This window comes from Haliotis cracherodii, unplaced genomic scaffold, assembly GCF_022045235.1.
Source record: "Haliotis cracherodii isolate W230 unplaced genomic scaffold, xgHalCrac1.p SCAF_5, whole genome shotgun sequence".
NCBI classification, from domain to species: Eukaryota; Metazoa; Mollusca; class Gastropoda; order Lepetellida; family Haliotidae; genus Haliotis; species Haliotis cracherodii.
In genome coordinates, this window is record NW_027266308.1 from 53,245,036 (window position 1) to 53,272,671 (window position 27,636).

General features: G+C 40.3%; 2 protein-coding genes across 2 annotated transcripts; both read left to right on the forward strand.

Annotated features, from left to right (window-relative positions):
• The first annotated feature begins 7,011 nt into the window (after nt 1-7,011).
• LOC139441979 (presenilin-1-like) lies at nt 7,012-23,378 on the forward strand. Its single transcript, XM_071222727.1, has 10 exons — nt 7,012-7,493; nt 10,177-10,409; nt 11,542-11,683; nt 12,270-12,337; nt 12,887-13,107; nt 13,777-13,875; nt 14,022-14,126; nt 15,786-16,040; nt 16,903-17,015; nt 17,796-23,378. Exons 1-10 carry the CDS (start codon nt 7,305-7,307, stop codon nt 17,949-17,951), a joined length of 1,581 nt encoding a protein of 526 aa, XP_071078828.1. The 5' UTR covers nt 7,012-7,304; the 3' UTR covers nt 17,952-23,378.
• LOC139443750 (oviduct-specific glycoprotein-like) lies at nt 19,429-20,789 on the forward strand. Its single transcript, XM_071224673.1, has 2 exons — nt 19,429-19,597; nt 20,305-20,789. Exons 1-2 carry the CDS (start codon nt 19,429-19,431, stop codon nt 20,787-20,789), a joined length of 654 nt encoding a protein of 217 aa, XP_071080774.1.
• Nucleotides 23,379-27,636: the final 4,258 nt, after the last annotated feature.

The window sequence follows — 27,636 nt, forward strand, 5'->3', positions numbered from 1 at the left end:
GTTGCAGGCGAGAACACGTGTTCCATTAATAGAACATAGGGGTTCTATTTTTCTAACTAGCATTCGAAGCTGCCCATGTCCTGTGAATCACATCCGTTATGTGAGAAACTGACGTGACGTAGCATTTATTTGGCGCTACAATTTCCTATCATCTGAGGGGTATCTGTGGTAAGTATCCATCTAGGAATAATTTTGTTTCATATTTAATCCTCTGTAATATTTCGGCGATATATTCATATGCTCATTGCATGCCAAGTAAAACCGGGCCCTTACGAAACTCATAGCAGACGACATATTCCTCGCCATTTTGATCGTCATTTCTGCCATTGTTCCACAAGCATTATTCGCAGATTGTGAGATGAAATCCCAATCCAAACTGCACTTGTGACATTTTGAAAGTTTCCGTTTATTTGAATGATGTTCAAATAAAATGAATATATATTTCATGTTCTATATGAATCGCCTGAAAGTGCGAAGCGGGCTACATGCAACAAATCTCTGAACATCTAAATTTGGGATCCGAGGGCATGATCAGCATGCATCGACAATGCATCGAAATCAGCAGAGAGTAGTGTAAGTATGTAGTGAACAAACAGAACTAAACCTTCACAGGACATGTTTTGGGCTATTGTTATGTGAAATATTTTAAAAGAGTCTTGTTGTTTCTATTACAGGGTGCATTGCAGATAATCAGTACCATCCATGGAAATTATTGCACACAGCACACGTCTACGCAAAGGAGGAAAAGAAACATGGTTTTGCAGATCAAATAAGAAGGTACTTGTGTATATTTTGCTCTAGTCTTTATCCAAGTAAGTGATAACTTTGTTAGTCAAATAACATTTTGGGCAAAACATTTTGCAACCTGTAAATAATGAAACAAGTGTCACGGTAATCTTGCGTTTACTAACGAACATTTGTTAGGATAATGTCTTATGTAATATGTACGAGTTTGATAAATATATGACTATGACAAAATAAATGTTTGGTGTTGTAGGTTGTTGCGGAGTCGTATTTGACATGAAGTTTCCTGAAGCATGCGATGGTCATGTGGCTGTCACGAACATCGTTCTTGGGGATATTTACCCACAAGAAACATCTGCGAAGTACTTACGCTTCGTGAAAGACTTGAAACTTAAGTTATCTTAAGTATGGAAGTATGCTTCAATTTGCTACACGACAGTTTGTAATATTTCATGAAGAACTCTGACTCACATATTTAAGTGACTTGAATATCCATGATCATGACAAATAAATGTAATAAAGAATTCATGGTTGCAGTTCCGTGTGATTTTATGCCAGAGCATATGTATGGGTGTATGGTTCATATTCTTACGCCTTGAAAAAAACATCGGGTAAATTGTGTTCGACAACACACGATGAGTTGTCATTTCAGTACTGTGGTAGTACGTGTCCGAGAACATGTAGTGTTCTGAATCACGGCCCAGAACACTTTACAGGCGTTCTAAAAGTGTTACATCGTCAGAACACGTTGAAGCGTTCTAAATATGTTTGTTGAACACTCCTGTTGTAGGTCGAGAACATCAACGTTCAGAATATTTTCAGAACACATGGACGCGTTCTAAAAGTATTACATCCATGCGTTCTGTCTAGTGTTCAGAAGTAGAACACTTGGGTTTAGAGTGTAGGCATTTATTTTTTTACACATACAATATGAAGATATCGAAACTGTTCTGTAGTTAAGACAAGATAAGATATGTTAATTGCAAAACATTCTATTACACAACAAAGGCAATATGGTACACATACACCACTTACACATAATCAGTTTACATAAACCAGAGACCATATATGGTCTCTGCATAAACATACATGTAACATTTAGAGCATACTTTGTACATAAATCATGTTACATTAATGATATACGACAAATGCTTACCTGGGGATTGAGAAAATGCGTTTTCTTTCGTTGATTTCGCTGACAATTCAATAACTTTCTTTCTCAAAACAATAGATGAGTGTTGCACTTCTTAAGTGACCATGTGGTCTGACTGATTCTATGTTGTCTCAGCAGTTTCCTTCACTCTGGTTTAGGTTGGAGAGTGTTATGTCTTAATCCTAGTGTGTCATGCTGGCCCATGTCATCAGTGCCCTAATGTAAACAAACTTGGACCAGCTCGCCCATGCCTGCTTCACTGGAGCAGGGGAACAACTGATATCATGGCTAAAGAGTATCAGATTCACTGAGAGGGGAATGCTGAGAGAGAGTTTTGGCTTTTGCCACGAAGTGTGCTGCTTAAGATCAAAGATTCCAGTCAGCCATAATCCCTTCGTTTATAAACTGGGCGGCAAAAGAAAGTATAGGTCGAGTTCCATGATCGATAAAAAAAATAACAGGAAGAGGTTTTGTTGTGAATTATAATATAATCTAGGGATGGGTAACAAATGGTTGATCAACCACAATACACGCCGGAGCCAAACGTTCCCCTCTGCGTCGATAAACTCGTTCTCTGTCGTCACTTCGAAACTAGTTAAACCGACTTTCATCAGAAATCAGCACTCGACGCCAATTTCTCACTTGCCAGCGTCGAACCTGTCTCGCCTATCGCAGTCTCAGGCGTCGATGTTGAGCAGTCAGTACCATTCCTCGGAAAGGACGATACGCTCGGATTCCAGCAGCACGAAGTCGTCGTAGTACTGTACGTTGGCTAATGGGATGTCCCAACGCTGTTGCTGCCGTCGCCGTCGCCGTTACGAATCTGTTTCGCAGGTGAATGAGCCGTATCTTACCGTCTTCCAGTGGTGTTGTCACTCGGGGTCGTCCGGTTCTAGGCCTGTCCTGTGTCCTCCCTGTCTTCCTGTACCGTTGAATCAGCCTGGCTACTGTCAATGGTGTACAACCAAACCTTGCAATTTGGACCTGTGTTGCCCCCATTTCGGCCATACCGATGGCTCTCTCTCTCTCTCTCTCTCTGCTCCTGTGACAGTCGTGGCATTTCTTTTGTGTGCTTTCATCACGTGTGGTAATACCCTGCAGATGAACGCATTTATACAGGTACCATGCACGTGCAGTTTATGCCATAGGCGGGAAACCTGTTTCACCATTTTTTTGTCACCGCACGAGCGCCGTCAAAGGTGGCGCGTTCGGGTGAGGTGTTTGTTGGTACCTGTTCATGGGCAGTCATATTACCAATAATTACCAATAATGTGCTAGCACTATAAATCGGCATCAGTCCGGACTAGTTCAAGCAGCCACACATACTAGTTCTCGGACATTATAATAACTGACGTTATCCATGACAATGGCACTGCGTACGTTTAGATTGGACAGTAGCTGATGTTCCAACCAGTTTATGAACACATCACCATTCTGGGATAATGGCACCTCTTAGTCAGGATGGGAATATTATGCCCTGGAGACTCCTCGGTCATGGTCCCGTGCAGTCTGTCGTGGAGAGCAATGATTAAAATTAATGTGGTCCGGGAAGCAATAACTGTGCCTTTATTTTCCGAATTCTACAAGTCTATTTTCTGCTCATAAAGCGTGTACATTGTACGTTTTATGCCCCCTGTATCAAGTGAGGTGAGGTGAAATGGGGTTTAACGTCGCGTCCAAGATTATTGCACTTATAGCGACGTGCATGAACGTGTGTGTGTTTGTGTGGCTGCTTGTACTAGTCCGGACTGATGCCGATTTATAGTGCTAGCTCACTGAGATACCATGCCAAAGTTTAACATGAATACCCCACTCAGACACAGTATACTGACTCCGAGCCGACCAGTCCTTGTTTTAGCCCCTTAATGCCGAGCGCCAGACAGGGTAACAACAAGTACCATCTTTTAACGTCTTTTGGTATGACGCGGTCGGGGATCGAACCCCGGACCTTCCGCTCTCCGGGCGGACGCTCTACCACTAGACCACGGAGGCGGTCACCCCTGTATCAAAGCTGTCTTATATCCTTGTACAGCCTGGTTTTGTTTTAGGGACGACCCCTACCGTGTTTGTTTTATTTATCATATCGTAGACTTGTTGATATGAAAGCCACAAAGTTTGGGCAGTTCGGTAATACACCAAATCTAAACTAATTATTAGTTCCCCTCTATCTCTCTCAGATGTATGGAACGTGTATACATTTCCTTCTACAGACTCCATGTCGTGTATCATGGCAATGGCTATGCACATGCAATGCACCATGCATTATGAGAGCAAATTATTATTATTAACAGATTAAAATAAAAAATGCAGCAAAGAGGTTTGGGTGATCCTGGCACAGTCATGTTGATTAGGCTCATCATCAGCTCAGGACCCTTGTCCCCTCTACACTCAGCCCAAACAGCGAATGTGATTTCTCCCAGGAAGCTCTTCCTTGTCAAACCCACCAAGAACTTTTCGGAGAATGTGAAGACTGCCCAACACTGCAGCCTTCTGCATTACACAGATTGTCAAAAGGGCTGGATTCCTGCCAACAAACCCAGGTACTCTCCCAATGTCAGTCAACAGATTGGGAGGTAACAAACCTAAGGCACCGAGAACAATGGGGAGTCGGACAACTTGGTACTTGGGATGCAAGCTTGACATTTCGAAAGCGATTCCGCATATTTGTCATGTTTTGCCTCAATCTTGTCAATCCCATGCATTAGTGTCAAAAGGGACAGAAAATTCAATGAATGATTTCATTGGATTTATCAAAAAGGACAAGATCAGGTTTGTTCCCCTGGATAGATCTGGGGCTGTATACGGACCTATTCCAAAGAATTTTGTATTTATCATTTTCCATGACGTCATCTGTTCATACCATGGATAGACCTCTGTGTCAACCACACAATCATGCACTCTAAACCCAAGTGTTCTCCTTCTGAACACTAGACAGAACACATGGATGTAACACTTTTAGAACGCATCCATGTGTTCTGAAAATATTCTGAACGTGGATGTTCTCGACCCAGAACAGGGCAGTTCTACAAACTTATTTAGAACGCTTCAACGTGCTCTGACGATGTAACACTTTTAGAACGTCTGTAAAGTGTTCAGGACCGAGATTCAATCTTTTCCATGGATGGTACTGATTATCTGCAATGCACCCTGAAATAGAAACAACAAGACTGTTTCTCTAAACTATTTCACATAACAATAGCCCCAAACATGTCCTGTGAAGGTTTAGTTCTGTTTGTTCACTACATACTTACACTACTCTCTGCTGATTTCGATGCATTGTCGATGCATGCTGATCATGCCCTCGGATCCCAAATTTAGATGTTCAGAGATTTGTTGCATGCAGCCCGCACTTTCAGACAATTCATATAGAACCTGAAATATATATTCATTTTATTTGAACATCATTCAAATAAACAGAAACTTTCAAATAGTCACAAATGCAATTTGGATAGGGATTTCATATCACAATTTGCGAATAATGCTTGTGGAGCAATGGCAGAAATGACGATCAAAATGGCGAGGAATATGTCGTCTGCTATGCGTTCCGTAAGGGTCCAGTTTTACTTCGCATGCGATCAGCATACGATTATATCGCCGAAATATTACACAATTTTAGGTTAGTATTAAATGTGAAACTAAAGTATTCCAAGATGGATACTTACCACAGATACCCCTCAGATCATAGGAAATTGTAGCGCCAAATAAATGCGACGTCACGTCAGTTTTCCCACGTAACGGATGTGATTCACAGGGCATGGACAGCTTTGAATGCTAGTTAGAAAAACAGAACCCCGATGTTCTATAAATGGAACACGCGTTCTCGCCTATAACATTAATGTGCTGCTGATCATTATAGAACCCAGCAGAACACATGCGTTCTAGGAGAGAACGCATGCGTTCAGCAAATAGACCGTATATGTTCCAGAGCTGGCGAAGACGGTAATTAATAAAATGATCGCGCCATTCCGTCATGTCGCTTAAGATACTGTGTTTGTGCCAAAGCTGGGCATCCACTGACAATGTGTTCGACAGTCTCAGTAAATTCATTACATAATCTATATTTCATATTCACATTTTGATGCAAAATCACACAATTGATGGTTTCGAGTGGGAAGTGCCTTCTGTTTCACTTTTTTTCAGGCCATCCTGTATCTGCGCAGGGTTGCTGATCATCTCAGCAAACTGTACATAAACTCGATGCACTGGTCGTTCAGATAGCCCCTTTTGAAAAACTTAGCCTGGGCCGATTTCATACGGTACTTCGCTTGGTTGACACTCATTTCTGTATGCCCAGCAGTAGAGAACCATCAACAAAATCAAAACTGCCATTGAGATTATGTCCCTCATACTTGGCTCGTTAAGTAAACTGTGGAATGCCTTGTTTTCATCATGAGTCTTGACATGCTTAACAAGAGGATCAACAGACAAATAAATGTGTTCAAAAGTGCACAATACAATTGTATCATGAAGAGACACTCCGTTAATGAAACCACGCCCTCACATGGTGATTGGTAAATGTAAGCGATTGAGGGAAGAGCGAGGGTAGTGGTATCTATTGTCTGACATGATTTTTCGTGTGAGGGTGTCAGTACCCTGAATTTCTTGTTTCGTCCAATCAACAACACCAAAAGAATACGAAAGGACGGGCACAGCATAAGTATTCGTGACTTTGACTTTATTGCGAGCGTTGAGCTCTGAACTCCAGTTTTTCTTAAGTTTACATTTCTACTCTGCGCGAAGTTTTTCCTTGATATGGGCATTCTGGAGTTTGTCCCTAACCTGCATCCCTATGAACGCATATGCCTGACCTTCCACTCCTCCCCAAGTAAACTGACTTGTCCTCGCTCTTCAGATTATTATTGTTGTTAACTTACAAAAACGTGAACTTATCTTGAATGCCTTTCCCATAGATGGGCACATAAACTGATAAGTCACATCCCCCTGCCATTCGTGACCAACTCGACCCATTCCGGGACAAGCATGTAAGCTTACGGAGAGATGCGAGTCTTAACGACTGATTATCGAGTGTGTTGTGGATATTTTCAGCTATAGGCGCACGCGCAACAGGGAAGGTAGGTCAGGTCATAAGACTTGGCAGCGTTTCATGTCACGTGAGTTGATGTCATTTCCTTCGGAGTTTACTTCCGGGAACCACTACCCTAAAGTAAAACAAATAAGTGAAAATCTATACGTTGTTTCAAGTACCTTTCTTAGTTTTCGCACATTTTATTTATAATTTTTGTCTTGTAAAATCATTGTTATTCAGTCTACGCGGCTTAGATATTGTATGTGATTTGGCAGTTATTCTGTGTCTTGTGACTCACTGAGCAAGAAAACAGATCGGGGTTGACAAATAAAAGGGGAGCATTTATCGAACTGTTCGGCGTGATACGATGACACAGTCTGTATGAGCGCAATACAGTCAACCCCGCCAAGCGACGGAGAGCCAACTGAACGGACTGGTCTTATGTCCGGCGGCCGTAACAGCAGAAACATGGAAAACGTCAGCTTCAGCAACACAACTCCGTCGTATCAGAGAGATTCCCCTGCCGTACTTGACACAGACACAACAACAACGGACGAGAGAGGTTTCAATGTAAGTGTGGGGATTTTTATGTACAGGTTTATGAGGTTATACAAATAAAGAGCCAAATCAGTATTTAAAGGGGCACTGATCTAACGGACTGGTTGTTGCCTTTGTTATTGTTTTTCCCCCGTGAGTACCCGGATGATACGCAACGCAACTGAGCGTGACCAGAGACTGGGGTACCGTCTGCAAGGACAGCTAAATAAACTTGGAGGCTGGAGGCAATATTTGGTTTACGCATGATTGAACACTGATTGGTTAACTGTGATCTATAAAGATTTCGACAAATGGCGCATGTTAATTAATTTCTTCAGCCTAAACAAACAGACAAAAAGAACAAGGGAGCTCATCGGATGTCGTCATTTGGAAATACCCCAGATGGTTATAGTTTAATACTAAAATAAGTATCTATGCAGTGAAAGCAATTTCGGCTTGCGTCGATAATACGATTACTACTCCCTTGTTGTCATCCACGTTTTCTCGTATAATAACCCTACACTTGTGTATTTGTCGTCATTCACTTGATGCTCAGTTAATGAATTTATTACAGGTACAATTAGTGGTAGCACCACTTAGATTACCTGACAAAGGTTCCCATTTGGCATTTATTGTGTCTGGGGTAATTATTCAATCTAAATCCAGGTTTGAAGTGAAGTAAATGTGTGTTATGTAATATGCATGTGGCAGCCCAGCAAGAGATGAATGATCAGTTGATTTAATTATTTTTGTAAATCAACGGATCGTTCTTAGTCATCAAAGGATTAACAGAAAATACGTTGATTGATTAATCACTGTTATCTTGCGCAGTGGATATGTCAAGAGTGAGTGTTTACATGTCTAGGTTTACTAAAACAAAGGGAATACACTCATATCATGGCGCGAAGTGCCGATGTATAAACAACATACTTTGTTCAAAGGGTTAACTCATAATACGTTGATTGATTGATCATTGTTATCTATCACTCAATGGAATTTATAGGAACCGTGGACGTTATGAAAATACTTGTCACGTGGGCTTTCTCAGCCGACCATTGAGACTTGACACCTATGTAAAACAGCTGAAACAATCCAAGCGATCAGTTGAGAAACGAAAACGGGTTATAATATCCCGAAACGATATATATCTTTTAAAATATTTGATTGTTACTGAGACACGTGACATCGAATAAGTTTCTTTGTACAGCTGCAGACGAGTGAGATATTGTTCCTATGTGTGGATATTCACGGATACATTCCTCGAACAAGGAAGCTGCCTAAAACTTATCCGCATAAATTTGGTAGGTTGTAATTATGATATCTGCATTTTTTTCCTTCATTTGAACCGATTCGTTCTTGTTTCTCTACGTCTTGGTTGGGAAATTCTTCAAGGCGCGATAGACGTTGTTGTCACAGGTCTTTTCCTTTGTAAGCGTGTATATATTACCGTCAATTTGTAAAATGTGATTCTCTCAGGCAATTTATGAAATGTGTAAATATATCCGTCATTTTGGCTAAACAATCTGTCCAGATTGATCAAGACGATCAAAAGGGCCTACAAACATCACAACAGATTATTATGTAGGATTAAAAGCCAAACAACTTAGAAATGTACTTTTCAACGTAACATTTTCAGTCTCTTGGTGATGACATTAAACATCAAAATGTTTGGAATTCGTTGTCATAATAATACAGATGGAAATGTTTTTCAGTCACTTTGTAAAATAACTGAATATTTAGACGTTTGATATATTTGTTACACATTTTACAGTAAAAAAATATACACACTATAAAAAAAGCATATGCTCATGTGAAATATATACTTTGTGTTGCAAGTCAAAATAGTGTAAACGAAAATCACAAAATTACCAAGCAAGTGACTTATCAAAACTTCGTCACCATTACCGATGCTACCCACAAAGACACCTACATTTCCTTATTATCTCGAAAATTGTATTTCATTTTGTTGATCAATGTGACCATACGCCCTTATTACTACCCATAAAAGTGACTAATGCGCTTACGAATGGCGCAGCAGAGGTCGCGAACTAGTCTAGATTTCTGCTATACATCCGGGTACTCACTGGGAAAAAACAATAACAAAGGCAACAACCAGTCCCGGGGAATTGCGTTAGATCAGTGCCCCTTTAAACCAAGGACCGAATACTGTGAAAACCAGTTGTTCTAATAGGGATTTATGTTTTAATGTTTAGTATTTCTAGGTCTTTGTTCGTGATTATTTATGAATCATACAAAACTTGAACAAAATATATCCTGAATCATAAAATTTTACAATACTTAATGATGATTAATTTTTGTTGCCAAGTTGTTAAGTATATTGTGTGTATTTTGGACATGGTCTGCGACATTAGCCACTGGTCCAAAGGTTGAGGCTAAATAAAATTCTGTCTGGAGTGATACGGAAAGGGATGCTTATTTTGTTCAGTAATATCCCAAGCCGTAAGGAATGATGTGATAATAGTTCCATTGATCACACATTTAATGACAGGGTATTTAATAATTTGTATATGGCAACAAAATTACATGTATGTATGCATTGGTGAAATGAATTTTCAGATATTTTTGTTTCACTTTTATTTTTTAAGGAAAGGAGCATGGCAACTTTGAACAAATTCAACCCTTACTTGATCAATGCTTACATGTCTATGAAGGAAATAGAAAATTATTTTTTATCATGCTTAATGTAAAATTTCAGAGTGCTCGCAGCAGAGAAACAAGACGTGATCAAGATAATAGCACTAATCCATCAGTGCAGTCGCGCCAGAATGGCAGCAACCAGGGAAGTGCAGGATCTGATGAGGAAGACGAAACACTACTGTATGGAGCCAAGCATGTCATCATGCTGTTTGTGCCCGTCACACTCTGTATGGCTGTTGTCGTAGCAACCATTAGTTCCGTCACATTTTACACAGAACAAACAACTTACTTGTAAGTTTTAAAGATAAATATATTTTTTATTTTATTGATCTTAATTTTGAAAATAAAATGCTCCTATTAGACTGAGATATAATTGGTTCTAAGACAAAAGATGTGTAAAGTTTGTGTTAGTGCCTTACACATGCAATATGTGGCAAATCTGTTGTCATGTGTATGGCTTGGATTTTAGAGAAGAAAGTGTGCTGATTGGATGTCCAAATATTATAATAAGTATGAGTTATTTTGTTTTTCTTTCTGTAATTATTATTAAATAGATTCCTGTTATGAAGGGTGTTTTATCTTTTCAATTGAACACTGGCAAAGGGTTAACAACATGGGTTAATATTTAACAATCTCATTGAAATCAGATCTAAGTTCTTGCTGCTGCTAAACAAAGATCTGAGGACATCCCATTACAGGTCACGTCAGAAAGACCTTTCGCGAACTTCGACCGACCGCTGAAACGACTAACAAGAAGTCTACATCAGCCAATTAAAAAGCAGCTTTCTCGAGCTTTACAGCACTCGTTTCAACCTGGCGACTTCCATTTCAGACGCATTCCTCTGTTCAACTGTTTATCCCACAGAAGCTAAAGATGGACGATAATTTTGACGGAATCAGTCATATGGGCCATAACTGTCGTTCGGAATACCCTGTGTTAACGTTTTGGAAGTTGCATGATCAGAAAACACATTCCGACTGTCACTTTCATGATCTGGTAAGCAACACTTTGATTGGTCGGATGAAAGGTCATTCTGATGTGACCCATAATGGGATGTCCTCAGATCTTTGTTTAGCGATAACAAGATCTAAGATCTGATTTTAATGAGATTGAACATTTAAGAATTGACTTTCACTTTGTGCGAGTTCATTGGAGTATGAACCTTGTAGAATGCGGGCAAAACTGCACCAATGTCGGAGCTTGTGACGATGTACAAACAATGTTGGGCCTTCAAACTTTGAAGGTTGAACTCACTCAAAGTGAAAGTCAATTGCAGCATGATGATGTTTTGAGTGTGTACATCCCTCAGTATGCCCAGGGAACAGTTAAGGTATTTTCAGCGTTCAAACCATGCATTTGTTTGTCACATGGAATGGTGTATTGAGACAAATCTTACATGGATCTCAACCATTCTTTCTCCAGAATCTACACCCCTTTCCATGACAAGACTGATGACACAGGAACTAAACTGTGGCAGTCTTTTGCCAATGCCTTCATCTTGTTGGGTGTGATTGTAGCTCTCACTGTTGTGCTGCTGCTCTTGTACAAGTACAGATGTTATAAGGTGAGCTATGCATCTGGCAGAGCTCCAGATAACTTTTTCAGCAATTGAGTCTTTACTCTAGGGTTTGTATTTTAATTGGATTATTAGATTTTTCATGGGGTAACCAAATTTTTTCACTCATCTGTTCATCACTCTATTGGGTTTTTCCCAAAATCAGTGAACATTTTAAGATTTAAATAAATGAAATAATGTTTTAGATGTATATAAATATTCTAAATACATAGGCTTGACTTGGAAAGTAAATTAGCTCGTAATTGTGTTTCAGAAATTAGCTCCTTTGTACAGAGTTTTGAATATTTTGGGGGGGTACTTTACGCAAATATGCTGCTTATCTGTAGCTCTGATCTCTGATGCAGTGTAGTCTACTTCACTGGCCAGGATAAGATTGCTAATACGCCATCAAGATTACTTTCCTGCAAAGATGGACAAACATAAGACCAGTCTCATGCATACCAGTGGCAGTTGGGATACTGAATTTAAAAGAAGGAAGCTCAACTCAGATTTAATCACTAATTATGTGAAATAAATTAAAAGTATGTCTCTAGACAAGGTATTTGGGATTTATATGGCCAACTTTTGTGTCCAGGTGATCCACGGCTGGCTGATTGTGTCCTCACTCATGCTCCTGTTCCTCTTCTCATACATATACCTGGGGTGAGTGAAAGACGCTGACTTTATAGCAGTACTGTTGAGTGTAAATGCCAATAACAGGCTTCACAAGGTGTATTTGAAGTCAAACCTGAATCTTCACTGTAATGATGAAATGCTTTAACGAATGGTTATGAAGAACTAATTGGATATTCTGGTCAGTCTTTGCAATGATCAGTCCGTTTTCTAGTTAATTTGAAATACTATGCAGTTACCATGGTCACAAACCTCTTCATCTCCAACCGCGTCTTTGAACCAATCACTTTGGGATAACTTGAAATGGAGGTAAAGCTCAACAACCCATTTCCAACAAAGACCAGTTTACAGCAATATGTACCAAGATGTGTTAAGGAAAATGTCCGCAAGTTGGGAATTGAAAACTAACAAGCAATTGATCCAAATCAAGGTAAAAGTACCAGTATGGTTGCTAATATGAAGTTTCAAAATTTCCCCATTGCTGTATTATTACAATGGTATTTTATCTTTTCCTGGGCTAGTAAAACTCTTGAGTTTAGTTCACAGCCTGTAACTTTCACCTCTCTATCCTTGTTTCAGTGAGGTGCTGCGAGCCTACAATGTCCCGTTCGATTATGTGACGGTGATTGTGTTGATGTGGAACTTCGGAGTAGTGGGGATGATCAGTATTCACTGGAAGGGTCCACTGCTGCTGCAACAGGCCTACCTCATCGTCATCAGCGCCCTCATGGCGCTCATCTTCATCAAGTATCTGCCAGACTGGACCACCTGGGTTGTACTCGGAGTCATGGTTGTCTGGGGTCAGTCAGTCATCACATCAGTCCTCTCGCATATTGCTGTAGGGATTCCGGGGCAGAATAGGTCGCAAATACCCTACTTGTTGTAAGAGTATGGGGGCGGTCAGCCATCACGGTACCAGTTGTGCCTATATCTCGGATCTTTAGCTTCTGTTATTCCTGTATATAAAAGGGGTGGTCAGGTAGCCTAGTGGTTTAAGCATTAGCTTGTCATGCCGAAGACCCGGGTTTGATTCCCGACATGGGTACAATGTGTGAAACCCATTTGTAGTGCTGGAATATTGCTAAAAGGGCGTAAAATCTCACTCACTCACTCACGCCTGTACATAAACTTGGTTCCCCAAACCAAAATCCCATGACAGTCCCTTGTTACAAGCTTGCACCTTCCAGAAACAGAACTGCTCCTACTTTCTGCCCGATTTGTTATACTCGATATCCATTGACTCCAAATCAGCCAGCGACCTTGAGTTTTATTTGATCGAAACTACTATGTTTCAGTTTCTATTTTTGTAATGTTTTCGTCTTACGTAATGCGATGAGCATGTACCAGTGCATGAATTTGGATATTAGAAATGTGCATTTATTATTATTATTATTTGTGTACTTTTGTTTAAAGATGAATTTGATTTGATTTCATGATGTGAAATATGCTAATTTCTGTGTTTTTCTCAGATCTGGTGGCTGTGTTGTGTCCCAATGGCCCACTGCGTGTCTTGGTGGAGACTGCCCAGGAGAGGAACGAACCTATATTCCCTGCCCTCATCTACTCCTGTGAGTTATTCACACTAACAGCTAGCTACATGGAGCTACCATATTGAATAATACTGTACTGTACTGTACTTTAGAACATATCAGTGCTTAACCTTCTCATTTGAAACAGAGCTATAATGCTTGTTCTTTCTTCCCTCCTATCTCAGCAACGATGATGTGGCAGGTGGTGACGGCGGCCGATGGAGAAGATGGGGATAAACAGCAGAAGAAGAAGAAGAGGAAACGAGGCAGTCCGAGCTCAGATGACACAGGTGAGGAGTGCTGCTATAAAACAGATGTTTACAGAGCTCTTGACAGACAATACATCTATTACGAGAACCATAAACAATACTGACAGCCCCAGGCGCCCTGTTAGTCATGTGACCTGCACAAATGGGGAATAAATCATGGTCATAACGTTTTGTTCCTGTCACCTGGTGATTGTGTAGTAATCTTGTTTCAGAGTGACCTTGTATTACTGACTTGAAGATGTTATTGTCGTGCACAATCTGAACGATAGTTCAACTTTTTTTATATTTTCATGTCGGTGCTCGAAATATGTGAAACTCAATAGGTTATCTGTACCTCATGCTGCTTTGGGGGTTAAGTTAATGGCAGATCCAGAGGAGGTGTCAGCAGCAAACCTTCACCCACCCAAACCCCATCCACAGAAACCCTGCCCAAACCCCACCCACCATGCAACCTTTTGAAGACCGTGCATACATGTGAATTCTTTTCATTGATAATGATATGTTTCTGATCTCTGACATCAATTCGAACAATTTTCATAGATCAGGGACCAGTCATGGGTCAGAGGGGTGAAAAGGGACCAGTCATTTATGGGCTGGGATTGGTCAGAGGGGACTAGTCATTGATAGGCTGGGAGGGGTCAGATTGAACTCGTCATTTATGGGCTGGGATGGGTCAAAGGAAACCAGTCATTTATGGGCTGGGATGGGTGAGAGGGGACCAGTCATTTATAGGATGGGATGAGTCGGGACCAGTCATTTATAGGCTGGGATGGGTCAGAGGGGACCAGTCATTTATAGGGTGGGATGGGTCAGAGGGGACCAGGGCCCCGTTCCACAAAGCGAGCTTAGTGCTACGTTGGTCGTAAGCCTATGATAAAGTATGGGAGTTACGACCAACTTAGCACTAAGATCGCTTTGTGGAACGGGTCCCAGTCATTTATAGGGTTGGATGGGTCAGAGGGGACCAGTCATTTATAGGCTGGAATGGGTCAGAGGGGACCAGTCATTTATAGGGTGGGGTATGTCAGTGGGAACCAGTCATTTATTAGGTGGGATGAGTCGGGACCAGTCATTTATAGGCTGGGATGGGTCAGAGGGGACCAGTCATTTATAGGGTGGGATGGGTCAGAGGGGACCAGTCATTTATAGGGTTGGATGGGTCAGAGGGGACCAGTCATTTATAGGGTGGGGTGGGTCAGAGGGGACCAGTCATTTATGGTTCAGAGGGGACCAGTCATTTATAGGGTGGGGTATGTCAGAGGGGACCAATCATTTATAGGTTGGGATAGGTCAGAGGGGACCAGTCATTTGTGAGCTGGGACGGGTCAGAGGGGACCAGTTATTTATAGGCTGGGATGGGTCAGAGGGGACCAGTTAGTTATAGGATCAGAGGGGACCACTTATTTATAGGATCAGAGGGGACCAGTCATTTATAGGCTGGGATGGGCCAGAGGGGACCAGTCATTTATAGGCTGGGATGGGCCAGAGGGGACCAGTCATTTATAGGGTGGGATGGGCCAGAGGGGACCAGTCATTTATAGGGTGGGCTGGGCCAGAGGGGACCAGACAATTAATTATAGGCATTTGACAAGTAGTAGGTGAGGGTAATTATTTTCAGTACATTTGTGCATCAAAAACCTCTGTGAACATGATCAACACTATTGATTTGCTTCCTTACAGAGAGAACCACAGTTTCTACAGACACTGGTGCTACAAATGACAACCCATCAGATAATGAAGAAGGTGGATTCCGGGACCATATATACACGCCTCGACGACAGCTGTCCAATAGTGGAGAGACTGACCGTGCTCGTTCAGCTGTAGCAAACTTTGGTGAGGTCCGATCTGAAGGTCGCAATGGACCTGTTGATGACCGAGCAATGACTGGGAACGCACGGCAACAGCCGCAACAGGCAGCTCAGGAAGATGAAGAAAGTAGGTTGATCTTAGGACAAATTGTTCTCATGTTGGTACCGTTGATTAACCCAGCTTCTTGTAAGACTGACGTGTGATGAAAGTGTGAATCTGTGGTAGGAATGCAGCTGAGGATGATTGCTGCTGTAAATGAAGTAATGCGACTTGTCTGATGTTGGTACTGTTGATTGACTGTTGATTAATTGAAAGGGTGAATTGGATGGTCACAATGGAAATAATACCGCCCAATCCACTGCATGAGCCCTGTTGCCATGGTTACAGTTCCAAAATATGAGTCGGGGGCACGTGTGGCCCAGTCGTCTAAAGCGCCGCAATTCGCTATGCAGAGTTGCGTCCCTTGGGCATGCCAGAAACCTATGATTGTGGATTGAATCCTGGTTCACCCCGATTTTGTTTCTAGGTATGTCAGCACCAAATTCATGCTCATGGGTTTCACCGAAGTGGTAAACGTCCAAGACCTTCATCACTTCGGACTTTCTTCCCACATTAAGCTGACACGCTGTGATATAACTGGAACACTGTTAAAAGCGACGTTAAACCCAACTCACTCACTCACTCACTAAAATATGAGTGTAAACAACCCCACCTATCATGCTAATTCCTATCCTGTGGTGATTGTCTTACCAGGTTTTTTTTCCAGATTAGAGTTCAGTGATATTACAAAATATGTCTCATAATGTGCAATCTGAAGGAATGAAGCCGTACTCAACTACGTCTTGTCATGGTGATCAGTGTTAGACATCATCACCGTCATTGTTCATGGTTTATCGTTTTATGAATAATGAATGTTTTTTACTGTGTCAGTGTTCACGGTAATGTGTGGGTGAGTTGTGTATAATGGTGCCTCGTCTTCTGTGTGCAGGGGGCGTTAAACTGGGACTGGGCGACTTCATCTTCTACGGTGTCCTGGTTGGGAAGGCTTCATCCTATGGAGACTGGAACACAACTCTTGCCTGTTTTGTCGCAATACTCATTGTAAGTTACACATAAGAGAATATAGTTTCAAATTTAGAAAAAATAATACACATGTCCAACATCTGTAAAATATTAATGTCAGCTTCTGATACTTATTATTTTATTTGGATATTTCAGAGTGTGTTGTAAGCTCAGTGTGGAATTCTTTTTATTGTCATTGGGATTCAGGGTTAGGACAGGTCTGCAGCAATGTATTCTTGTAGCATGGGTGACTTTCTTGTTCGGTGGTCAGACTCAGTGACTTGGATTATTGTGTGTTATCGCACCTCAAAGGCTTGAATCGTTGCTCCTAAAAAACCAATCACTGGTTTGTGTGGTCCAGTTTCAATTAATTCAAGGCCGCTATTCTGCAGCTGAAATATAAAAGAACAAACAAACATAACATAACATACTACCTTTGATTATATTACTGACAAAGTGAAACCTTAGCGGGACAGTAACATGAACATAGCGCAAAGATGATCGTATCTTCCATAATTTATCATAGATATACAAAGTCATTACACTACAATCGCTTGTGGAACGAGGCTCAGTGTATCATGGAATAATTTGTGGATTGAATATTTCATCAAACATTAAGTACTACATGTACTATACTATGTATATATACTGACCAAAAGAAGGGATTGTTTTGGGGGATATTGTTTTGTAGTGAAGACTGAGAATACACAATTTCATAAAAATATCCCCCAAAATATTAATGAGGCTTATTTGTTTCAGAATACATATAAACATGCAAGTATGATACCAAGCTAATTACTACTGTTTGTTTCTCCCTAGGGCTTGTGTTTCACGCTCTTGCTGTTGGCCATCTTCCGCAAGGCTCTTCCTGCCCTGCCGATCTCCATCACATTCGGACTTGTGTTCAACTTTGCCACCCGGGCACTTGTCAAGCCATTCATGGACAAACTGGCAGGTGAACAAGTGTATATATAGCACAGTCTCAGGGCAGGACTGTACATACCATTGTGTAAATCATATGGTCTCCAGGCTTTGTGTATATAACTGCTTCACATCTGTCATCTGGAAGCTGTGTTCTGTTTATGTCTCTGGTTGGGATTAATGTAAACTGTGAAAGAAATAGTCTTCAGCATTGGCTGCATCAGTAGTATGTTCATGACAACATTTTATTTATATTTAGCACAAAAACGTAAAACCTGACCATGGTTAGTATACTTTTTGACACTGCTATGAAAGAAAAATGTCTCCCTCCAAAAATTGTACAAGTATTTGTTGGCCGAAAACTGACTGTTTTACTTTTTAGCTTGCGGAGATGTTTTTTTAACATTACAAATCAAGAACTGTAAGAGTACTGATGTTTTACACAAATATGTCATTTGGTGACCGTGACTTCTTATCTGTGCTGAATATTACATGATTTAACATACAGATACAGACACAAGGATAATACATAGGTTATACATATGTTATTTGTAATATGTCAGTTCCTTCATGTAAATAGGATGAAGCAATGGGCCATTTATTGTTGGAAGGTGGAGAAAATTAGGGGTTGTAAACACTCTTGACACATCAAGATAAAGCCCAAGGAAATAGGTATACAGTTTCTGAGATCATTATGACCATGTGATTTTCAAAATACTTTCTTACAAGTTAGGGGGGAGGTCGGGTAGCCTACTGGTTAAAGCGTTCACTCGTCATGCCGAAGACCCAGGTTCTATTCCCGATGTAGATACAATGTGTGAAGCCCATTTCTTGTGTCCCCCTCCTTGATATTGCTGGAATATTGCTGAAAGCCGCGTAAAACCATTCTCACTCTGAATGTAGGAGTGAATGGTTGAAAAATAATCCTCTCTGCCCCTGTGTCCTTTAATAAATGACTGGTCCCTTAGGCAAAGTGTAAAGTGAAGTGCTGACGTAAATGAATTTAATTTTACGTCATGTGGACTCTTCAGTCCTTCATAACTACGAGACTTTGCTTGTGACATTTTAAGACTTTGATAAGAGACTACATCTAGTTTTCCTTTCAGTAATTACCATCTTTCTTTGTATGTATCTACATGTTAGGTCATGAACACTTGGCTGACAACGCTCTAAGTCGGTGAAAGCGTGAGTTCGGTTTAACGCCACTTTGAACAGTATTTCAGTTATATCACGGCGTGTCAGCTTCATGTGGAAGGAAAGCCTGAAGTGATGCTACAGTGCTCTAAACATAAACATGTACATCAACATCCCACTTGAAATGTTATCCAGTGAATCCAGGAAAAGAATCCACAAGGTTGACAACCTTACACTCAAGGAATTCATGAATGTTCTATCTCTGTGTGGACTAATTTGTTCTTCTAATGTGTGTTGAGTCAATGACACTGCATCTTCCCGAGACAAGGGAGTTAACTGACTATAAAAGCCCAGTTTCCACCCTTGCCAAACTAGGTAGGAATTATGGAGTTACATTATGGCTGGACTAATGAGTCTATGCACAGTCCAATCAAAATCAAGTGACGAACTAGACATCCGGTTCATAGCGACTGCCATGCAGAATTCAGTCGACTGTAGGATTTGCAGAGCATGTGTGCCGTCAACTGGGCGTCTAGTTCGTCAAGGGTGGAAACTGGACTCTTACAGTCAGTTAACTCCCTTGCCTAGGGAAGATGGTGCCACTGCAGTTGTTGCTGTGTGTGGAGTGTTCTTCTCGTCATGTCATCCTGTCTTGTGTCGTGTGTTGTTGCTGTCTCTGAGCCATTTGAAATCCTCTCCATATTTTCTTATATTACTGTAAATTGATGTGTATTATATTTATGATGCATTGGAAACAAAGCAGCTAGTATGTACATATTGACTTTTAATTATTTCTCTGTTAATGCAAGAAAACATTTCATTGATTGATCATGAGGAATAGAATAGATTTTTGAAGGAGACAGTCGGTTTAAGATGTATTATTATTAGGGAGAAAGGGTGGAACGATTTGACAAGATTGTTTTTGATACATTGATTAACATTTAATTAAGAATGAGGCTGGATGCTGTAGTTTCGCTACAACTAACTCAGGTACACTAACTCCGTGTATTCAGCAGTAAGCTATGATCATTCTTGCAGCTGTCTGATAAAAAGAATTCTGTTTAGTGATGTAGTTAGACAATGATATGGCACATGTATTGAATGGTTAAGGACTGACCATTTCACTTTGGTTAAACTAAAATTGATTCCGTATGTAACTCTCTCCATTTGAGAAAAAAGGAAGAAAGGAAGGTTGTGTGTCACACATGGTGTCTACCAACCATACAAATCTTCCCTGGAGATGCAACAGTCACTTCTTTAGTTTGGTTTGCAGGATCCACATCCACATCTAGTGTGGAGAAAATCACAGCTGGTGTGGAGAAAATCACAGCTGGTGTGAAAGAAATCACATCTAGTGTGGAGAAAATCACAGCTGGTGTGAAAGAAATCACATCTAGTGTGGAGAAAATCACAGGTGGTGTGAAAGAAATCACAGCTGGTGTGGAGAAAATCACAGCTGGTGTGAAAGAAATCACAGCTGGTGTGGAGAAAATCACAGCTGGTGTGGATGAAATCACATCTAGTGTGGATGAAATCACAGCTGGTGTGAAAGAAATCACAGCTGGTGTGAAGGAAATCACATCTAGTGTGGATGAAATCACAGCTGGTGTGGAGAAAATCACATCTAGTGTGGATGAAATCACATCTAGTGTGGATGAAATCACAGCTTTTGTGGAGGAAATCACAGCTGGTGTGAAGGAAATCACATGTTTTACCTTACCTGATGCTACACCTTTAGCTCTGTGTAGCGTCAGATAAGGGTAATATAACAATGCATTTAATCAGAAATGCTCATTTTTATATTTAAGACATAAGACACCATTAGGAAGTTTCTGTAAAAACAAAAATCACTTTTAAATCTCCTGGATATTTGTTCTCCTCTATTTACCTACATGTTACTCATCTAGAGCATCTAGTCATCCTCATCTTTTATGGGAAGAGAAATATCAAGAGAATAAAAGTGTCTCAAAGTCAGACTTTTACAAACAAGACATTCCCTTGTTATTCAATATTGACAATATAATTTGAATTTTTTAAAGTAATTGTAATCAAGTTGAGGCTTGCATTTGAGTGTGATGGTATTTATCAACATAATCTTCACAGTACTATATCTAAAGTTTTATATCTCCAAAGAGCTCATGGTTAATGCTGTACTTAAAGTTTTACCAAGGAACAGGAAATGAAACTTTGTATGATGTTTGCACTGTCAAAATTGTATTTTCTGTGCCTCGGAACTAAAGATATTGGTCACGTGACTGCTCATATTTGACCGATTTGAACCAGTTTTCTTTCAGTTGTATCTGAATAATATTTCTGTCAACAGAAGTCCTTATTGCGTGATCCAGGGTGCTCTTTGTATACTATTAGCAGATTATGTTTGTACGCCTGGAGTACGAGAGGTGGAATCCCACATGAGGAGAGCCTACCATATTTTCTCCTGTGTCATTTCAGCTTTACCTGCAGAAGCAGCTAGCTTGCTTCCAGTCTGTTCAGTGGGCAAGTGTTTAGTGTCTGTAACGTTGTGTACTTTTTAACCCTTAATGTTTCAGCATTCTGACCCTGTGTCTGTCTCTGTATATAGTCCCTCTCACTTCTGTCAGGTATAAGTGCTAATGTCGGAGCACTTGCTTCATCAAAAGATTCTACAACAGTTGTTATCTTTCTCTTAAGCTAATTTTAGGATCTCTGTACAGGAGAGCTCTCAAATTAGTTGATCTTCAGAAAAGTGTGGTCTACTGATGAACAGTGTTCTGAGAATCGGTCCTGTGTACCAGGATTTTATAAGTGTGCTTGGTCTCAAGTTTTCAGTCAGTGAAGACTCTCATGGCAAACTGTTCTCTGGAATCAAGGAACAGAATCCTGCTATCACACATGCTGGACACCCAATACAGTTGTTTAGCTTTGGAAAATGAACACCTGAACTTATAGAGCTTGGGGAATGGGGATGAGTTCTTATTCTTTTAGATCAGATAATTGTTTGTTTAAGAAGTAAGAGGTTAGATGTCTTTTTTTTTTGCCAGCTTCTTTTGTTTTGTTAAATGAAAATGTTCAAAACAATGTGCTTAATTAAGGGCAATGGTTTGATGGAAAGCTGTTAGACAAAAGCTTACTTGGATGAGGTCAGATCACAGGGGCTTGGAACACACTTACAAAACATGTACTTCAAAGTACTTTATCAATAGCATGGGAATTATTTAAAGACATTGCAGTAATTCAAGTCCCTGTGGATCAGATGGTTATTGTAGGAGTCTCTTTAGTTTCTCAGGAGCTCCGGGATAAACATTCCATGTCACACTGCACAGCATAGCAAACCCAGTGGACAACCTAGCTGCTCGTGTGTGACCAGCGGCTGGGTTTTGGTTCAGCCAACTGGAGAAAACAGCCACCAGCTTGAAATGAAAGGAAAAATAATCTTTTATTGATTGGCATTTTGCTCTACAGAATATAACATAAATCTTTTTTGTGTGTAAAATCTTAATGAAACATATCTTACACAATGCTGTGACAAATGAAATAAAACAAATATTCAGATCTACATTTTAATATTTGATATCTTTATTTGGATCCACCAAGGCTAGTTTGTTTGCAGTCTGCATCCATAAAAATGAAAAAATGCTAAAGTTGTGGCAACTGATGATGAGATATGATAGTACTGGTAAGCCAGGATAAGTTGAGTTGTGACCAGACAATTAACCCCGTATGGCTGTGTATGATCTCCGCCCACTGGAGCATACCATTGTGAGGAAAGGGGTCGCAGGTAGTATGATGTATGTATATGCATGTCTTGTCTCGGCTAACAAGTTCTTGTCACACTGACCTCTTAATAGAGATTCACGTGTGTCCATGGTAGCGTAGTCAATTACATCATCATGCCATGCACAACATGGGTACACCCTCTCTACCTGTAACAAACCAAAAATGTTTGCTCAAATTCTGTGCACCTCCTACTTGTCTCGAATGCGTTTTCTGAGTTGGTTCAACTTATCCTGGTTTATTCATATTACCAGTAGGTTATACACTTGTCTGGTAATCATAAAACTTTGAGACCACACTTTCAAGTAGTTACGGCAACACCCTTATGTTTTCAACACGGAAATAACATACGGTCATTGATCTGTTCAGAAGTGGTAATCATAAATAATATACTGTTACGCTGAAGCTGATTTCAAACACAGGTTCCGGAATGATGGGCAGTGGGTTTGGTATGCTGTGCCACAATCATTTAATTATCACAACTTGATTGAGACTTTTAATGACCCTGATCATGTGATCACAGGGTGCTGCAGTAGCTGTTTGAAGGGGAAACCATTTTGTAACATTTTACGTATAAAATTATTTTTGTGCAAATGCAGTTTTCATGTTTTTTGTGTGTCCCAATAGATTACCACTGAGATCACGTGTGGCCCAGTCGCCTAAGGTGCTGAAATTAGCTGTGTGGGCGTGCCACACTGTCTGATTCCTGATTGTGGGTTTGAATGGCAGATTCACACTGATTACTATCAGGAGGCACGGGTGGCCAGTTGTCTAAGGTACCGCAATTCGCTGCGCAGAGTTGTGTCCCTTGGGCACGCCAGAAACCTATGCTTGTGGGTTCGAATCGTGGTTCGACTCGATTATGTTTCTAGGTTTGTCAGCACCATACCCGTGCTCGAGGGTTTCACGGAAGTGGTAAACGTCTGAGACCTTCACCACATTGGGCTTTCCTCCCATATTAAACTGGCACGCCATGATATAACTGGAATACTGTTAAAAGCGGCGTTAAACTCACTCATTACTATCATTGGTTTGTCGAAGACCTGCATCACTTTGGGCTTTCATCCCACACGATTTGATTGAAATATTGTTCCAAGCGGGTTCAAACCCAAATCTCTCCTGTTCACACTCTCCCAATGGACAAAGGGCAGTAATGAGGCATGGCATGTGGAGGTCGTTGACTAAAGATAAGTCGAACAGTGATTTCACAAAGATATTTATTTCAATAAAAACATCAAACAGCTATAAACATGATCCTCATCACTGATGTGACAAACAAACGCACCCTAGTTAGTGCCACTGTACTGTACGACCGGCACAAACATGACATCAACGCACAAAACCAATCCATAGACCCTGCAGTCAACAGCCAATGAATCAATGAAACCTCTGTGTGTGTGAATTAATAAATTCATCCAAATTATTCTGAAGGTTATGCATTAAACTTAATCAAGCCTAACTTCAAGCTTATAATTTGCGAGGGGACAGGTACTCGGGTCAGGTTTGTCCTGAGTAAGACCTGGGTACCAACAGGACTACCTGGACACATTTTTAGTCATGTGATTTACTGCTTTATGACAAAAATAAAAAATCACTATAAATCCAAGGCTACAGTACAAGTCACTATTGTTTGCATTTCTTTCGACTAAGCTTGTCATAAAAGGTGACTAAAGTGAGTAAGTGAATATGGTTTTACGCCGCTTTTAGCAATATTCCAGCAATATCACAGCAGGGACACCAGAAATGGGCTTCACACATTGTACCCATGTCGGGAATCGAACCTGGGTCTTTGGCGTGACGGGTGGTCAGGTTCGCTGACTTGGTTGATGCATGTCATCGTATCCCAGTTGGTTAATTTGAAGCTCATGATGTCAGTCACTGGATTGTCTGGTCTAGACTGGATTATTTACAGACTGACACCATATAGCTTGAATATTGCTAAGTGCGGCGTCAAACAACAAACAAACATTTCTTTCCTTCTGACTCATGTTTAAATAAGATAAAGCTACCTGGTTGGTTATTTTTAGTAAATACCTTTTGCCAGGGCTCCAATAAATCAATTGCCAATCGGACATCTTGAACCTATCTCTTGAGACCTACAATAGGTACCCGGGTAGTAAATTTGGACAGCCCTACAAACAATAATACATGGTGAGAATGTGTCGATACCTGCTTCTTATGGTGAATGGGGTGCCATTGTCTGCATGCTTACTGCGGTAGCATGGCAACCTGAACAGAATCAAGCATATAACAAGCCAAGACAGTGGTTGATAGAGTGAGCACACAATCAGTCTCGATGGTCTGTCACACAAGTACTAAACCATCTGAAATTTACAAATCTTTCATGGAGACCCCACAGAGCACACTTGCTTTCCCTGACATGGATGCAAAGAACAGATATCAAATCCAAAAAAGGGCAAGACAAACAAGAATCAAGTTTGGTCATGGTTTTTTTCATTACATGAATACAAACAAACATGGCAGACAGGCACTGGCTTTGCCACTCTGATTCTGATGCAACCAGGTACAATTCTGTCTAAAAATAATGACTTGCAAGACAGACAATAACATTGAGAAATACAAGATGCAAAAATGCAACAGTAGTACCGTATTCGACGTAATAAGCGCCCATGGCTATATTTGCTTATATATTGGCTAGTCAACAATACCAATTAGCACCCCTTCCGATTGATCAATGTACACAACACTTATTTATTCGCATATAATACGTACTCGTGTGTTATATGCACCCTTAATTATGGGCATTTAAATTCTGTCTGTCAGCATAAATCACGAAATTTATCTTTCAACTCTGTCTTTTTCACCAAAATAATATTCTAATAAGAGCCCCCTATTTCTAATTTTTAAAGGGCCCTGGGCGCTTATTACGTTAATTACGGTAAGTGACGGGGTGGAAATGACATACCCGGTACACATGTTATTGTTCAAAGTGATGGCTGAAAGAAGCTGAAAACAGTTGACATATGATGCATAGTGTTTGTTTGGCTAAAGGGCACAAAAATACATCTTTTGAAATAAGGCCACAGAATGAAATATTATTACATGTGTTTAATATTGACATCTTTTAGATAATGTACATGTAACAAAATTAGTCATTTTCATAATCTTATATCTGGCTAAATACTCAAAAGTCATGTAAATTTGACAAGTGTCTTCAAAATGTAAGTGATATGTCATGATTGAAAGCAGTAAGCCAAATTAAAATACATTTGGTACTCTTCTTTTAGCCTATTTTCAGAGTAAAATTAAGGATGTAAAATTCATTATATATAAGGTATACATGGCAAGTGCATTACAAGAACTCCCTCGTCAATCCATAGAATCGCATCTTATTTCACCAATCGCTAACAGTGATAAAGTGTCAACCATATTAACAGTTTGGTTATTATATTCATTCACTCAGATACAAAAAAGCAAGCGAATGTTGTTTTACACTGCATTATTTCCAGTTATATCACAGCAGCCTTGAGCCAAGTTTGCCCTGGCACACCAGTGGTTGATAGCACGAGCAACAATCAATACTGTTGGGAAACCATGGCACACAAGTCGGCCAGCTGTCTCTTTAGTCATTACTTCATTTACACTGGCGGATCCAGTGTACGTGTGCATGTGCATGTGCATGTGCATGTACGTGTGCGCCTCCTTTTCAGACACCTTGCATGTTAACTGCACCCTTGGTACTACGTGCACTCCTATATTTCAAAATCATTGATCTACCTCTGGCCTATATTTAATTTTAAGTACATAACCTACAATAATATCATACATCCCATTTATGTTATTGAGTGAGTATGGTTTTACGCCGCTTTAAGCAATATCATAGCATTATCACGGCAGGAGACATGTGTTATTGTTTGTTTGTTTGTTTGCTGTTTAATGCCACACTCAGCAATATTCCAGCGATATGACGGCGGTCTGTAAATAAACGAGTCTGGACCAGACAGTCTAGTGACTGACATTACAAGCATCGATCCACGCAATTGGGATCGATGACATGCATCAACCAAGTCAGCGAGTCTGACCACCCAATCCCATTAGTTGCTTCTTAAGACAAGCATTGTCGCCTTTTACGGCAAGCATGTGCTGAAGACCTATCCTACCCCTGGTGTTATTGGGAGGTCTTGATGTTGATTACTGCTGATCACCTTTGTTAGCATTGTAGAAAGGCCAATGAACGTTTAAACTGGACCTTATTTATCAATCAAATCAAAAGCACACAGTCATTCAAGAAACTAATAAAACAAAAACAGTTGTGGATCTGGGCAACTTTTCAATGACCTAAAAGATATAGGTAATGATGCTCACATGTCAACTATTTATCAATGGTGGTTTAGGACCACTGTCATATTCTGGGGTATCGTAAGCAAAATTGAAGTGATTAATTTCCAGAAAATGACAGTACACTGTGTTTCCGAAAGTACCTCACGAGCCTTACTGTGTCCCAATATAATGGCTACACACATAATAACTAGCACTGTCACATTGTGATGTACACAGTTATTCATCCATCATATAACTCATCAATATCGAATTACAACATTGATTAATATTTCTGTATACATGTCTGATAAAAAGAAAGACTGATTATCAAAATACGCTCAATTCAAACAATGATATATTTTACATGGACACAGATTACAATACATTACAAATGTATACAAAATACTGATCTTATAATTTGATCAATAAAATAAAAAGTATGTACAATGTTAAAAATTCTGATTATGCTTGAAATAAATGCTTGACAGGACCTGGAATGTTGATGGACACACATCAAGCATGATAACTGATATGTAACAACACAAGATTCATCACAGATACTAGAGTGACT

What these genes read in the sequence shown, in the direction of transcription:
- LOC139441979 (XM_071222727.1), top strand. Translation starts at nt 7,305, where the DNA reads ATGAGCGCAATACAGTCAACCCCGCCAAGCGACGGAGAGCCAACTGAA. An exon ending in CCCTGCCCTCATCTACTCCT is followed by an intron (nt 13,876 to 14,021) that starts GTGAGTTATTCA and finishes CTCCTATCTCAG; the next exon opens with CAACGATGATGTGGCAGGTG. An exon ending in AGCTCAGGAAGATGAAGAAA is followed by an intron (nt 16,041 to 16,902) that starts GTAGGTTGATCT and finishes TTCTGTGTGCAG; the next exon opens with GGGGCGTTAAACTGGGACTG.
- LOC139443750 (XM_071224673.1), top strand. Translation starts at nt 19,429, where the DNA reads ATGGCTGGACTAATGAGTCTATGCACAGTCCAATCAAAATCAAGTGAC. An exon ending in GTGGAAACTGGACTCTTACA is followed by an intron (nt 19,598 to 20,304) that starts GTCAGTTAACTC and finishes TTTGGTTTGCAG; the next exon opens with GATCCACATCCACATCTAGT.